At 42.4% G+C, this 16055-nt stretch overlaps 2 protein-coding genes across 2 annotated transcripts; both read right to left on the reverse strand.

The window, feature by feature from the left end:
• Positions 1-3912: 3912 nt before the first annotated feature.
• On the reverse strand, positions 3913-5750 carry LOC310783026 (C-C motif chemokine 4-like). Its single transcript, XM_083643802.1, has 3 exons — positions 5615-5750; positions 4993-5104; positions 3913-4241 (listed from the first exon to the last, which is right to left on the reverse strand). The coding sequence occupies exons 1-3, from the start codon at positions 5700-5702 to the stop codon at positions 4139-4141; spliced, it is 303 nt and encodes a 100-aa protein (XP_083499928.1). The 5' UTR covers positions 5703-5750; the 3' UTR covers positions 3913-4138.
• A 3260-nt stretch (positions 5751-9010) lies between these two features.
• On the reverse strand, positions 9011-10517 carry LOC310782534 (C-C motif chemokine 4-like). The gene is made up of 3 exons (XM_083643207.1): positions 10385-10517; positions 9742-9853; positions 9011-9160 (listed from the first exon to the last, which is right to left on the reverse strand). The coding sequence occupies exons 1-3, from the start codon at positions 10464-10466 to the stop codon at positions 9049-9051; spliced, it is 306 nt and encodes a 101-aa protein (XP_083499333.1). The 5' UTR covers positions 10467-10517; the 3' UTR covers positions 9011-9048.
• Between the last annotated feature and the right edge of the window lie 5538 nt (positions 10518-16055).

Raw genomic sequence — 16055 nt, forward strand, 5'->3', positions numbered from 1 at the left:
AAAATCTGGCTCCGTCAGGTCACCCGCAGGGATGCTCTTCACACTTCCTGAAAGATTCAGCGCGATCGCACCCGTAGCTGTGACCGGAGACCACACTCACAGATACTTCACATTCTTATGATGGAATGAGAATAAATGGGGCGGGATTTGCTCAGGAGGTAGAGCTGTCGCCTGGGAATCGGAAGGTTCCCGGTTCGAGGCTGGCTCCTCCCGGCAGTGTACCGAAGTGTCCTTGAGCAAGACACTGAACCCCTAACTGCTCCCGATGAGCAGTTAGCGCCTTGCATGGCTGCAGACGCCGTCGGTGTGTGAATGGGTGAATGTGAGGTATTCATGTGAAAGTGCTCTGGGTAGTCGCTAGACTATATAAAAAGCGCTCTATAAATACAGTCCATTTACCATTTACCATTTAAACAGCTTATATCATCATACTATACAGATCTAGTGCTGTCACAAAAAGGTTGAACTGAAAGGCCTTGAACTCATTAGTCATAGCGCATGACACGATGCTCAGTGTAGCCTGCACCTCAGCAAGATTCATAAGGAAGCATGAGCTAAGCTGCATTTCCTTAAAGGTTAAGTTCACCCAAAAGTGAATATTCTGTGAGTTTGCAGAATTCTCCTGAACAATTGAAGTGGATGGTGACCAACTTTCAATTGTAAAAATACAACAGAAAAGACCAAAAACAGAAGAAGACAAAATTGAAAATGCTTCCTGCTCACCTGTGTAATCCAAGTCTCCACAAACCCTAAGATGCCAAGTTGATTTGAAAAGATGTCATCTACACCCCAGCTGTTTCTGGCTGAAATCTTCACTGGCTACAGTATCTGCCACCCATGCTTCTTCCTTCTTCCTATGGCTACAGGGTAGATTTCAGCTAAAAACAGGGTGTAATAAATGATGTCTTTTCAACTCAACTTGGTATCTCAGGGCTTGTGGAGACTTGGATTATTCCAGGTGAGCAGTATGGAAGCTTTTTTTCTTCTTCTTCTCCCCCAAAGTTTAGCCCCATCCACTTTAATTGTTTAGGAAAATGCTGCAGCGGTGTTTTTCTGTGAAACGTCACCCGTTCTCCCATTGGCATGGGGGGTGAGTAGATAATGACTGAATTACAAATGTTGGGTGAACTTAACCTGGAACTACCGTCTGTAACAAAATGCTTTTGACAACTAGGATGTCATCATAGAGCAATTTAAGAGTGTCCTGCAACAGATCAGCCAATTCATACTGTAATATTTACAGTAACACAGAAACCGTTTCAGTGGTAAAATGCCTACAGAGAAAGAGAAAGAGAGAAGGGTGATCTGGTCCCATGCAGTGTGATGAAACTGTGGGGTGAGCATGAAGGATTTGTGACTGAGCTGTGTGCTTAGTACAGACATGGGTCATTGTGTATGTATGTACTATTTGAGTTATGTCTCTCTCCTACTACTACTGTACGAGAAAGCGACCACTGCTCCTGGCCTGCCCCTCGGAGGAAAGGACATGCCTGGATGGGTTAAATGCAGAGGACACTTTTCACCGGCCACCGTCAGCATGAGTGTGTTGTGGCCGCATGCATGTGTTGTGGTGTTCGTGTGACAATAAAAGACGGGCTTGTCCGTTACGAGAGTTTGCTGCTGTGACACTGTGACACACTATCCTCAGTTACTATCTGGGTAGAGCAAAATGTTGAAGAGGAAACACACTTCAAAAATAGACTGAGAAACTCAGGGCAGGAAACTCACACTAATGGGTACAGCAGTAACCTAAATGCAACTGTCATCAGCAAGATTGATACAAAAGATGCAAATATGATTTTTCAATTTAATTTATTTACAGATTTGTTTACAGAATCATTGTGAGGTATTCTTCTTTCTTTTTTTTTTTTACTAAAATGAACCTCTGGTCAGAATTGAGAATTAAATTATGAAAAATAGCAGATTGTTCTCAAAATGCATACTGTAAAGGCATGTATTAAAACTAGGCGAATGGCTGCATTTACTGTACTTCTGACCAAAGCCACAGATTTGCTTCAGTAAAACACAACTGTGAATTATTCTCAAAAGACAGAGTGAAACTACAGTATCTGTCAGAAGGAGAAATACTAGTAGGGACAATTCATCCTTCTGATATTGAGGGGACATGGCCTTCTGTCTGCCCACAAATCGTATAGTATGTACAGTGCAGAGACCCACAAGCTGAGTGATATAACGATGCAAATTTAAATTGATTCCATGAGAAAAAAGTGTATGGTTGAAACATCAACCTCCTGCCTACTCAACCTGAAACCTGTGGTTTGAAAGAGAGGCAGGGTCACAACACAGTGTGTGTGTGTGTGTGTGTGTGTGTGTGTGTGTGTGTGTGTGTGTGTGTGTGTGTGTGTGTGTGTGTGTGTGTGTGTGTGTGTGTGTGTGTGTGTGTGCGTGTGCGTGCGCGTGCGCGTGCGTGTGTGTGTGTGTGTGCGCGAGTGTTTGTGTGCGAGTGTTTGTGTGTGTGCTTGCTAGAACAAACCTGTGAAATGTAGCTCTGCTGCGTGCGTGCGTGCACATTCTCTCTCGCTGAGTTATACACTGTAGATTTTTGGACAGCCTACAGTAAGAATGTCCAACATTTTAACTGATCGACAACTAGCTGGTGCCAGAGACACATGGAGAGGACAGAAGAGAAAAGGAAAAAAAGAAAAGAAAGTGTCTTGTCTTGGTCTGTTTCACCTTTTCCTCTGTATTTCTATCACAGTTATAAATATATTTTTGTTTGAACATTTCTTGTCACTAAGTTTGTGTGACATCATTCATATTCTGTCTCATGCCCTCAGGCTCTCCCTCCCTCCCTCCCTCTCCCTCCCTCTCTCTTTCTCTGCAAGAAGCTTATAATACAATTAGACTGCAGACTGACTCAGCTGCCTTTCATGTTTGTATCTTCTTCATCTGTATTTCTCTGCCTCATCTCTCTCTCTCCCCCCCCCCACCCCCCCCCCCCCTCTCTCTCTCTCTCTCTCTCTCTGTAGTTTCTCATCATCACATATAGGCTACTTTCCCCTCACAAGTCCAGCACATTAGTTTGTGTTTTCATCCAGATTTTGGGGATCAAATGCTAATTTTATTAGAGATAGCAGCAGCAACATGCTAAGAGTACAAACAGGTCTGTCAGACAGGCTGCCAGAGGGATGATAGTCAAGCCAGTCCAAGGTCACTGATTCATTTTATGGCCCCATCACTCTGTCTTGAATGGTGGAGAATATATATTGAAGGACAGGCTAGAAAATGACATCTACACAGATATGATGAACACCAGCTCGACATATGCAGGAAGTAGCCGTCCTTTTCCTACCAGCCAAACAGCCAATTAACATGAGTTCTATGTGACTGTATGAGAAACTTCAAAACTTCAATAAAACTGCAGTAACTACTGTATTTCTCTGATCTATTTTATATTCCTGTATCCCCGTTTATTTCTGGTACAGATACTTCACTCTGAATTTTACATATAGGAGGATTTTTCTCTCTGCCATATTATGGCAGAGAAAAAAAATCATATTCTTCAGTATAATGTCTCTCTAGTTAGCATGGTCAGATCAGCTCTCTATAACAAAGAGTTAAATGAGATTGTTTGGGCCTATATCAAGCCTTTTTGGTAGACCTCAACCTCTCATGGCTTTATCACAGAAAAACCACTTATGCCACAGTTGATCTTCTCAGTCTTGTCTAACGAGGACAACTTGATTCTGAACAAACAAATTTGACCAAAGAGTGTAGGAAGTCAAAACCACCTGAAAATAAATAGTTTTGTCTCTCAAATATTTTATTGCAAATAGAAAACAATATCAGTGAAAAAAGAAGAGCCTAGCCTAATAGTGCTGAATATTTACATTCAATACATTATGAGACATCGCATTCATGAAATTATAACAACGAACATACAGTGGAACAAGAGTTTATCTGAGGAATTATTTAGCAGTTTTAAACTTTAAACTTTTTAAACTCAAACTAGAAAAAGAAGGGAAAATGTACAAAGCTATGAAGAGGGTAATCTAGCTCATGTCACCACTAATCTTTTGTAGATTCTGGTTTAAACACATGTTGGACCTTTCAGATTGCATGCTGGGGCTACAGGTACGGAGTGGGAACCAGAACCATCCACTTTAGTAGTTTGGGCCTAGTCTGGGTTTAATTCCTTCAGGAGGTTCTGGACCCAGAGCTCTTTCGGGTTGGCACAGATGTGAACAGGCTTCTCCGGCTTCTTCCTCCTCATCTTAAAGCTACAGAACAAGAAAGAGAGAGATTATTTTTGTTGTTGTTGCTTTGCCTTGCATTACAGTCAGCAAACTAACCAGAGACAATCAATGGGTTAAATAATTCAGCCAGTAACAACTCAGTCAGCCAATCAGAATCAGACTAATGGGGATCCACAATAAAGAATAAAGAATAAAGAACCCAGGTATTTTACAATTGCAGCACCATGCCTCAGTGTTGTTTAGTGTCAGATGTGTTGCCGGTGTTCTGTCAATCTTTGCTATCTTATCTTATAGAAAAATGCTACCTTAATGTGAATCAAGAGAGTCGAGCGATTTGTCTTACCCTATCGAAAAATGCTATGTAAAGGGGAGGCTCACGGGTACCCAAATAACCCATTTTCAAGTGAGAGTGTTAAAGTGAGAGGTTAAGAGACCCCTTTGAAAAAAAGAATATTTTCCCTCGCCCTTGCTGACAAGCTAGCATAACATTGGTACCACTGGATGCCTTAGGTCATCTAGTCTCATATGATACCAGAAACTTCACTCTGGATTTAGAATTGGAACCCGCCTCTGAAAGACAGCAATAATGCGCATATTCACACATTTTATCGGCAGATTCTGAAACTTCATTTGAACCTGTGGTATATCTATAGATCTGTAGATCTACTATGACGGATCCGTTCAAATGTGGCCTAAGCCTGGTTATGAGCTGCATAACTCCTACACTAGCAAAGTGTGTAAGGTCAAAGGTCAGTAATGCAGATGCAACACTCACATGACAGCGTGCCTGGCACACATAGGGTGTGTGTGGTAGTGCTCCAGTACATTCTGCTTACGCAGGGTTTGGGAGCGATATGTGAAACAGCATTCATCTGGAGAAGCGCTGGCTGTGAAACAAACGGATAAACAACATGATCATTATTTTAATCTGCTTCCTCTTTCTGTCTTTACACTTCATATACTGTACTTCTAGAAGTATATGACGTGTAATCGATCTCGTCATGTACATGTACGTCTCTAGGTACTAGTGTAATTCGTGTATAGGCTTGCTGTGGTTTAGTTTGGTTTGGTTTGGTTTGGTTATGTATGAATGAACATTTTCTTCAGCATTATAGTAAGTAATAACAGCAAAACAAACAGCATAAAACAGTTATTTGCTGTCTACCTATTTTTAAACAAATCAGCTTAACACAGCGAACGATTACAATTGAATGCTACACAAAATTTCCCCCACAATACAGCGCACGTATTGTATAGCATCAAGTTTATTCCCATTTGCATATTGCCAATATGTTTCACCAGGCCTGGTTGTGAAACACAGCAGCCAGGTTTGTCCGGTTCTAGACATTTGACATCCTGACATGACACTGACCGGGGAGACAAGGCGGTAAACTTACTGTGACCCTGAGATGCAGCCAGGCTTGAGAAAAGCAGGGTGCAGACCCCCAGAACGACTGCCTTCTTCATCATCATCATCATCATCATCGTTATTGTCTGTCTTTTTGACTGTCTGTGTCTCGCTCTATCTGTCAGTCTGGCTTCAGTCTACCCTGACCTTTATGCTGACAATCATGTGTCTGTGTGTGTGTGTGTGTGTGTGTGTGTGTGTGTGTGTGTGTGTGTGTGTGTGTGTGTGTGTGTGTGTGTGTGTGTGTGTGTGTGTGTGTGCGTGCGTGCATGCATGCGTGTGTGTGTGTGTGTGTGTGTGTGTGTGTGCACACGTCGGTGTGTGCGCGCCCATCTACCCTTACACACACACATGTGTGTGTGGTAAAGTAAAATTTGCAGACATGACTGTTTCCATGGACCATGACCAAATAAATACAAAAAGCTCATAAGCTTCAGTTAGCATGCAAACACACTGTGGTCAACACTTACAACAGCAGATGGACAGACAGAGAGAGGAAGGGGCGGAGCTGTGCTTTTCTGAGGGGGTGTGGTTTCCATATGAAAAAGGAAACACTATCATCACACCTCTGCTGCGTGTGTGTGTGTGTGTGTGTGTGTGTGTGTGTGTGTGTGTGTGTGTGTGTGTGTGTGTGTGTGTGTGTGTGTGTGTGTGTGTGTGTGTTTGCGGTGAGCTTCTCTTGCAGTGTCATCTGGTTTTAAAGGACGTGCATCATCAATATTTCCTTTCTCTTGAAGCTGTGATCAATTTTCAGTGTTAGTAATGTCCTCAAAGTAATAAAGTTACAAAATGTCTGATTACAGTCTGTGTCACAAAATGATGTATGTATAGTCAAACCATATAGCCATGTTAAAAAATAAATCTAATAGTTCCCCCGAATTTCGTCTTTATTCCTATATTGCACAAAAGCACAACTTGTTGAACTATAGACACAGGGACATGGCACCAGGTTTTCTCTATAAGAACAGCATAGATTTCAATCATGAGAGACCAGTGGGTAGTATTTAACAAGCAAGCTTTATTCACAAATGGCATGGGAACTAATTTTGGCGTAATGACTCCATGATAAGATGTCTCTTGTGGTGAGTGCGGAGGGCATCAGCTCAGACTAGGATATAGAGAATCCCCCCCCCCCCCTCCCGTAGACAATTCTTCAGGAGTCAAGACGTACATTCGGTATTAATATACCGAATGTATATTAAATGTACAGTATAACCATACTTCTAATTTCCAAAAAAGAACAATCAGACCACCTTAAATAACCAAACAACCATTTATTAACCCATTGATACCTGATGCAGCATTTGCGTGTATATCCCTCATTTGTGTGTGTGTCCCTTTAAGACCGCGAACCGCGTGACACGGTTCGCGGTCTTAAAGGGATACACACACAAATGCTGCATCAGGTATCAATGGGTTAATGCTTCAAAGCTAGCAAGACCGAGCACAGAAATCCCAAAGTTAAATAGTATACCTTTTCAGACCCTTTTTTAAGACCCTTTCAGTCAATTTTAAAACTCAACTCCACTTTCGTCACATCAGCGATGGGTGTAAATCACAAGTTTCATCACAATACGATATTATACTGAGTCTTTAGATAACTATACGATATTGCTGAACTCTGATAAACACAAGTTGAACATTTTACATGCAAGTTCACTAAAATACTAGCTTGAGCCGGTTTGTTGTAAGTAACACTACACTACTAAACCGGAAAGCTGTGTTTTGAGAGGGGCCTGCAGGTGACAACGCAGCAGCAGTCAGGACTAACCAAAACTGTCGTGTATAGATAAGCTACATTTCACAACAGGTGTGAGATTAGCTGCTTTGCTGTACACACACTTTTTATAATCGCTATAACCTCCAATGTAGAAATAAGATATTCTATTACTCTAATATACAAAATGATGAAGAAAGTTTACCTTCTGTCTTACATTATGTATCATAAAATGTAGGCATATGTCATTTAACTTTTAGAACCAAAACACCGCTCTAAGGTGCAAATCTTTCCCAAATGGACATTACAGTGTTTTTAGCTGTTGAGCTAAAAACACTGCATCCTTCAGCAGCACGTTAAGTCAAAAAGGCCTAAATGAAAGGAATATTGTTGTGGTAATTTGTAGAGAGTCGTGACAAATTTGTATGGGAGAATATAGATCACATTTGATGCTGTGGCTACCGACGCTGGCCTCACAGACATGACTCTTGCATTTACATGCATTCAATACCTGAGAATCTCCAAATGGATAGGCTGAATGGTAAATTAATACCTACACTAAATATCCTAAAAATATCAATTTGATCTATTTTAAGTATCAAATATCCTTTTTACTGAATTCATGGCATGTGTACAACAACAGCAACAACAACTATCAATCCACGCTCAAATACAATGCCGTTTGCATCTACTGTAGATTTTTGTACATTAACAAGTCTGTTATTTTAACTGAGCAACCACTAGGTGGTGCCAGAGACACATGGAGAGAAAAGAAAGCATTTATTTGGCTCTGTTTCTCTTTTTCTCTGCATTTAAATCACAATTACATAAAGATCTTTTTGTTTTAACATTATTTGTCACTACGTTTGTGTGTCATCCTTCACATTCAACACCAGGAAGCCCAATGGATTTGAGAAGGCCAAGAAGCCACCAACTGAAGGGGGTAAATAGGATCATAACCTATACATTATTATTATAAACAATGTAGCGAAATCAGGTCTAGGATAACTCATGGAGGGGCATTTGGGATAATTGACATATTTCACTTGTAAAATTAAACTGTCAATCAACAAAAAAAAAAAAAAAAAACTTGACATAACCACAAGTGTTAAATGCAAGATATTCGCCAACACCAAAAGTCAGCTGTATCTTCACCAACAAGTGGCATCAACTTTTGTGGGTTTTAACGTGTTTAGTACAATTTAGATACATCTGAAGCCAATAATGACACAAAGGCATTGATGTATTTTTGTCGATTTCTTATGGGCTTATTGCTCTCTGAAATCATTGATGCTTTGCCTTTTATAACCAATAGCCTATGTTTCTCTGGGTAGGCTACATGTTTCCCTGAGAGTACAGCCTGCCTGCCTGCCTGTCTGTCTGTCAAAGTGGAAAATGTTTAGCGACCAAGATCCACCTTCTCCTCTCTCTACGCTCATCCTGGCCCTTTACTGATAAAGATAACACACACCCTCATTCACACACCCTCATTCATCAAGCAATATTGATACATTCCTACCTCCCTGCAAGCAAAATATAGAAACATTATAACTAACCCTAACCTAACATCATGTTTCTACACAAACACACTAGTGTGACATCATATACAGAATATAAATGATGATCAGAGAAGCCACTGTATAATGCAACAATTATTTTTAATGCCTCAGTGCGACCCAGAATCCTCCACTTTAGCAGTTTGGGCCTTAAGTTGATCTGGAATTCACAATCTTGATGATGTTCTGGACCCACTTCTGAGACGGGTCAGCACAGAGCTCAACATGGTTGCCATCCTCATTCTTCCTCCTCATCTGGAGGCTAGAACAGACAGATAGAGAGATAGATATTGTTATGGTTGTTGTTGCATTTTGCCTTGAATTTACAGTCAGCAAACCAACCAGACAATCAATCAGTCAATAATTCAGCCAGTAGCAACTCAGTCATAACTCAGTCAGCCAATCAGGCTCAACTTGAGTATAATTGCAGCAGCAATTAAGCCTTAGTGCTGGTTCAGTGCCAGATGTGTTGCCGGATCCATGTCTTTACACCTTTGGTGTAAGAATCCTCAATCATCAATTACTATTGATGATTTTGTATCACAGCAAAATTTCCCTTAGGTGATTCAAAACTCAGAAAAAACAGTGTGACACTTTGCAATATGGGTCACTAAATAAATGGTTAGTTAATGCTTAATAAGCATTATTCAATGCTTATTAATAATTAACTAACACTTAGTTAACGTTTAATAAGCCATTACCAAAGCCTCACCCTAACCATTAACTAACACTAAAGTATTGAATAATGCATACATTAATACCTAGTTAACTGGTATAGCTGCATGATAACTCCTACACTTGTGCAGGAGTAGCAAAGTTTGTAAGGTTAAAAGTTACACTTACATTACACCCTTCATGGGACACTGCAAGTCTGTGTGTTGGTAGTCCAGCACGTTGTTCTTGGGCAGCGGTCCTGCGACATATCTGAAACAGCATTCAGCTGGACTAGTGGCACCTGGGAAACAGACAGAGAAACAACATGAACACACATGATGACACAATTATTTTGATCCCTTCTTCCTTTCTGTCTTTACACTTCATATACTTGTCTTTATATAGCTACTTCTCTAGTTTATACTAGTGTTATATACATTTACAAAGCAGTATCATTTATAAGCTTTAGGCCGATATTCAATTACAACTGAGGCTTGCTGTGGTTTGGTTTGATTATGGTATGAATCAACATTTTGCTTCAGTATTAGTAAGTAAGAATATTAAGAACACTAAGAAAAAGAAACAATGTAAAACTGTTTCATCGCTGTTTACGCATTTTTAAACAAATCAGCTTATCACAGCTAACAATTCAAATTGAAACCTGCGCAAAATGTCTCCAAATACAGTACATGTATTATATAGCATCAAGTTCTATTGTCAATATGTAATATTCACCAGGCCTGAGGTTGCGAAACACAGCAGCCAGGTTTGACCGTTAGACGTTTCACATCATGACAGAACACTGATCGTAGAGATGAGGCCGTAAACTTACCCTGATGTTGCTGAGATGGAGCCAGGGTTGAGAAAAGCAGAATGCAGACCACCATAACGGCTGGTTTCTTCATCGTCATCATGATCGTCTTTTTGCCTGTCTGTGTGTCTGAGTGTCTCTCTGTCTTGCTCTGTCTCGCTCTTTCTGTCAGTCTGTCTTCAGTCACCCCTGACTTTTATTTTGCTGTCAATCATGTGTGTGTGCGTGTGTGTGCGTGTGCTGGCGTCGTGTGTGTGTGTGCGTGTGTGTGTGTGTGCGTGTGTGTGTGTGCACGTGTGTGTGTGCACGTGCACGTGCCGTGCATACCCCTATAAGCTTGCAGCAGCACACTTAATAGGTAAAAACAATGAGATGGAGAGTGACAGGAAGGGGCGGAGGTGTGGAGTAACGTGTGCTGTTAGGTTTCCATATGAAAAAGGAAAGACCATGATCACACCGACAGAGTGTGTGTGTGTGTGTGTGTGTGTGTGTGTGTGTGTGTGTGTGTGTGTGTGTGTGTGTGTGTGTGTGTGTGTGTGTGTGTGTGTGTGTCTGTGTCTGTGTGTGTGTGTGTGTGTGTGTGTGTGTGTGTGTGTGTGTGTGTGTGTGTGTGTGTGTGTCTTGCTTGTTTGTTTGCATTGTGTGTTTGGGTTTTGGCGTGGTTTAGCTGGAACCACAATCTGAAGGCCTGTGGGAACTTGGCTTTGAGTGCTCGGGCTGTAATTTGTGCATTCTAAAATTCCAAACAAAACGGCACACACTGATCGACGCTTCACCTCTCCCACTGCTCATGAAGTTGGAGGCCATCAGACAGGTGGCCCTGTCGAGAATTCAACATCTTTTCTCCAACATCCACCTCATGGTCAAAACACTGCGGGAACTGGACAACAAGGTGGTTTCCGTGGTGAGGAAGTGGTTCGGACTGAATACACACACCACCAGAGACATTGTTTTTCAGTCGAAACAGGAGGGAGGTCTTGCCCTGCAAAGCTAAAAGGGGGTAACTCGCCAGAGTGTAGAACTGAGAAAAATGACTTTAAAGTTTTGTTGTTGTCCAGCCAAATGTATTGTAGGAAGAAAACTGGAAATGTGTTAATTATTTGTTTATTTAATGTAGTTATTTATCTACATAATTTTTTTTTGCTCAAACTTGACCTTTGACCCTTATTTGGAAGTTACCTTACTCTGGCTTTGCATTGTCTGCAAAATAATAAGGGGTGATGCCAAGCAAAAAGACAGTAACTTCAATTTGATCCTTCACTTGGTTGCTTATCACTATATAAAACCAGTATATATGATAATAATGATAACATAGACATGAAGTCTCATTTTCATGGCACAATTACGCTTAATATAATATACGTATAAATATAATATAACTAGATTATCAGGCCGCTACACATCCTTCAAGCCTAGTTTGGTGGGACTCTTGTTGGCCCGTTGTGTTTCTGTGTGTTGGCGCCTCGGGGGTTAATGTCATATGAGCTGGCTCCTCGGGGGTTGATGTCGTATGAGCTGGCACATCTGGGGTTAATTTCATATGAGCGGCACCTCGGGGGTTAATGTTGTATGAGCTGGTACCTCAGGGGTTAATGTCATATGAGCTGGCGCCTCGGGGGTTAATGTTGTATGACCTGGTAGCTCAGTGGTTAATGTCATATGAGCTGGTGCCTCGGGGGTTAATGTCATATGAGCTGGCACCTCTGGGGTTAATTTCATATGTGCGGCACCTCGGGGGTTAATGTTGTATGAGCTGGTACCTGGAGGGTTAATGTTGTATGAGCTGGCACCTCTGGGGATAATGCCGTATGAGCTGGCACCTCTGGGGTTCATTTTGTATGAGCGGCACCTCGGGGGTTAATGTCGTATGAGCTGGTACCTCAGGGGTTAATGTCATATGAGCTGGCGCCTCGGGGGTTAATGTTGTATCAGCTGGTACCTCTGGGGTTAATTTCATATGAGCGACGCCTCTGGGGTTAATGTTGTATGAGCTGGCACCTCCGGGGTTAATTTCATATGAGCAGTGCCTCGGGGGTTAATGTGGTATGAGCTGGCGCCTCGGGGGTTAATGTTGTACGAGCTGGCACCACAGGGGTTAAATTTGTATGAGCTGGCGCATCAGGGTTAATGTGGTATGAGCTGGCACCTCGGGGGTTAATGTCGTATGAGCTGGCGCCTCGAGGGTTAATGTCATATAAGTTGGCGTCTCTGGGGATAATGTTGTACGAGCTGGAGCCTCGGGGGTAAATGTGGTATGAGCTGGTGCCTCGGGGGTTAATGTCATATGAGGTGCCTCGCGGGTTAATGTATAAGGGTTAGGGGGTTAATGCCATATGAGCTGGCAACCTTGGGAGTTAATGTGGGTGTCTGTGTGGGTGGGGGTGGTAATTGGTCCGATGTCACAATCATGACATTAGGCCTGCCCAGTAATGTAACTCATACCTCAACTCAACCTGTGCATTCTGGTGAGTTACCCCCTTTTTGCGTTGCAGGGCAGAGCATTCAGAGTGCAGTCAAACCAAACCAAACAACCGTAACTGATGTTACCTTAGTCTTGCTTGGCTTTTCTAGGGCTTTTGGAAGTTACTGTAAATATGACCGCCTATTTTCTCCAAAAAACAACACAATTGACTCAAGATATTTTTCCACATGATAAAGCAGATCTTCAATGTTCCAAAAATGACAAAAACTCATTTTTGACAAAAATTGAGTTACCCCCTTTTAGCTTTGCAGGGCAGTCTAGGTGTTCCAAGCGTGGAGTGGATCTATAACGCCACCAGGCTGGCCCATCTGACCAACATGCTGAACTGTGATGACCACACTGTCAGGGAACTTGCACGTTCTTCGCTGTTTCTCGATATGAAGCGGCGAAAGGTTCCCCTGGCAGGAGAAGGTGAGCCAAGCTTCCTAGGCTTCAGAAGGAAGCCCAACAACAAGATGGACTCTCACTCTGCTGGGTTTGGGGTCTCGTCGGACTGGCCCGACCTCAATGACCTTTGTGTGCGAACTGGAGTGTCCCTGGACTGGGTGAAGTCTGACTCAGACACTGTAATCGTGTCTGAGGATGTTATATCTGACTGTACAGTTTCAGTAAGGGTAACTGTTAATGATACTCAACATCATGTATCACCAGCCAACACACGCAGGTACCTGGTAGGGCTGCAACAACAGAGGCAGCAACAACACTGGACCGGTTTAAAGTTACAGGGAAAGCTAGCATGTATTCCCACTGCAGATCATACAGTTTCTCATACAATATTCAAGAACTACGCAGTTAATGAGGATATTCTTACATTTGCAGTTAAAGCCAGACTACAGGTCCTCCCAACCAGACTCAATCTCTCTCTGTGGTACCCCAACATATTTTCTCCTCATTGCCTGCACCATCACAACACCCCAACCATAGAGTCACTGTCACATATTCTGAATGGCTGCCATGTATACAAAGGAATGTATATTTCCAGACATGACAGGATTGTTGACTTACTGGTTAAGGACATGCTTCTATACATCCCACCTTCTTCTGTTGAAGTTTATACTCACACAAGGGTTTCATCTTGTGGGAATAGAGTAGCACCTGTAGAAAGTCGTTAGATACGTTGTTTTTGAGTGAGAGAGAGAGAGAGATGTTAGTTCAAGATGGGCCCAGGTGGACCCTGAAAATGTGTGTTTTTAGTATTTTGCCAAAAGTGATTCGGCCGTCCTGACCAAAGGGGGGAGCTTGTTCCACCATTGTGGTGCCAGGGACGAGAAGGGTTAGGCCTGTCTGGTAAAGCAAAATGTTCAAGAGTACACTCGAAAAATAGAGTGAGAAACTCGTGTGAGGGGAGGTTGGGAAAGTCACACAAGCACACTAACTATGGGCACAGCAGCAGCCTAAGCAACTCTGTTTACCATCATTTTATCAGCAAGATGACACAAAATATACAAATGTAGGATGATTTTTCATGTAAATTTGTTTACAGATTTGTTTGTTGTTGTACTGTGTCTCGTATAGTCTACCACTACCATTACTGCTAGGCCTACTGCTACTCCTCAGTTATATCTGCTGAAGCAAAATGAAAAGATTTGCTTACAGAATTATCGGTCATTATACAACAGGTAGTTCCGGCCGAGCAATTTGATTGGACAAGAGGGATCTTACGAGTGCCTATATTTCACGATAATGCACTGGCGCTTCACTGTGTGTAGAGTAGGCTATATCACTCCGCTTCACAGCTGCTCTAATCAACACGCTTCACAGCTGCTCTAATCAACAAAACAAACAACAGTCACGTTACATTGAACGTCATTCAAAGGTAACCGAGAGCGCAAAGATGGATTTTTTTACTAACATAACTTTTGATTTAAACTATGAATGCTCGTCAGAAGAGGACGAAGGGGAGCAACATTCTTCTACGGAAACCTCCAGGTTTGCTCATATTTCACCTGCAGGACTTGACGATTTGGAGAAAAACAAAAACGAAGCAAACACTGTGAAGCAAACAGTCTGGGCTGTGAACTGCTTTCAAACTTGGCTACGTTCAAAAACTATGACCATCAACTTCCAGTCAATTGAGAAGACAGAGCTGAATACTGTTTTGAGGGAGTTTTATGGATCCGTACGGACGAACAAAGGAGAGCTATATGGGATAAGCGGTTACCTTGGGCTTCGCGCTGGTTTAAATCGCCATATCAACGAGCCGCCTCTCAGCCGTTCATGGAATTTAATGCAGGATGCTGAATTCCTTCCAGCTAATAACGTTTTCAAAGGCGTTGTGAAACAGATCAGACGAGCCGGGAAAGATACAACAACACATCACCCGGCAATTTCAACTGAAGACCAGCTCATCTTAAAGCAATCTGCTGCTTTACGCCCAGACAATCCAAAGGGTTTACAGAACAAGGTCTGGTATGACATTCAGTTGCATTTTGGACGCAGGGGCAAAGAGGGGAATCGGGCTCTCAAACCTGATTCATTCACCCTAAAATACGACGAGAATGGAGCAAAGTTTTTCACAATGACTTTCAATGAAGAAACAAAAAATCACAAAGACCCTTTGGAGAGAGACAGAGAAAATAGGAGGGGTGCCATGTTTGAGGAGCCAGGAAACCCCCTCTGTCCAATTGTTTCTCTTGAAAAGTACTTGAGCAAACTTCCACCTGACGCAAAAGCCCTCTATCTGCAGCCCAGGAGGAATGCAGCTGTCACAGATAGCGTCTGGTACACCGCAACTCCGCTTGGAGTAAACCAGTTGGCACAGATGTTACCCAGGATGTGTAAAGAAGCGGGGACACGAGCCTCTTACACCAACCACTGCCTCCGGGCCACCGCCATACAGAAGCTGTCTGATGCAGGACTGGAAGCCAGGGAGATCATGGCACAGGTAAGATGATTAACGCCTATAAATACAAATTCGAGGACGGGATGACAACGAGGACGGTGATTAGTGATACTTCGCCACACTTTTTTCTCTTGCAGGTCTGAAAGCTCGTTAAAAAGTTATTGGCGACCATCCACGGAGAGCAGGAAAAGATGGAGCAACATACTGTCAGATCAAACAAGCTCATCCTCGGTATCCGACATGCCTCCTGCAAAGCGACAGTCAACCATGCTGTCACCAGACTCTGTTCTCTTCACTGGCTGTACAATAAATGGAAACGTGCAAATCAATGTGTATGACAAAAAGTAGGCTAGACAGCCTGCAGTTAA

The sequence above is a fragment of the Poromitra crassiceps genome (genome assembly GCF_964638095.1).
Source record: "Poromitra crassiceps genome assembly, chromosome: 9".
Lineage (NCBI taxonomy): Eukaryota > Metazoa > Chordata > Actinopteri > Beryciformes > Melamphaidae > Poromitra > Poromitra crassiceps.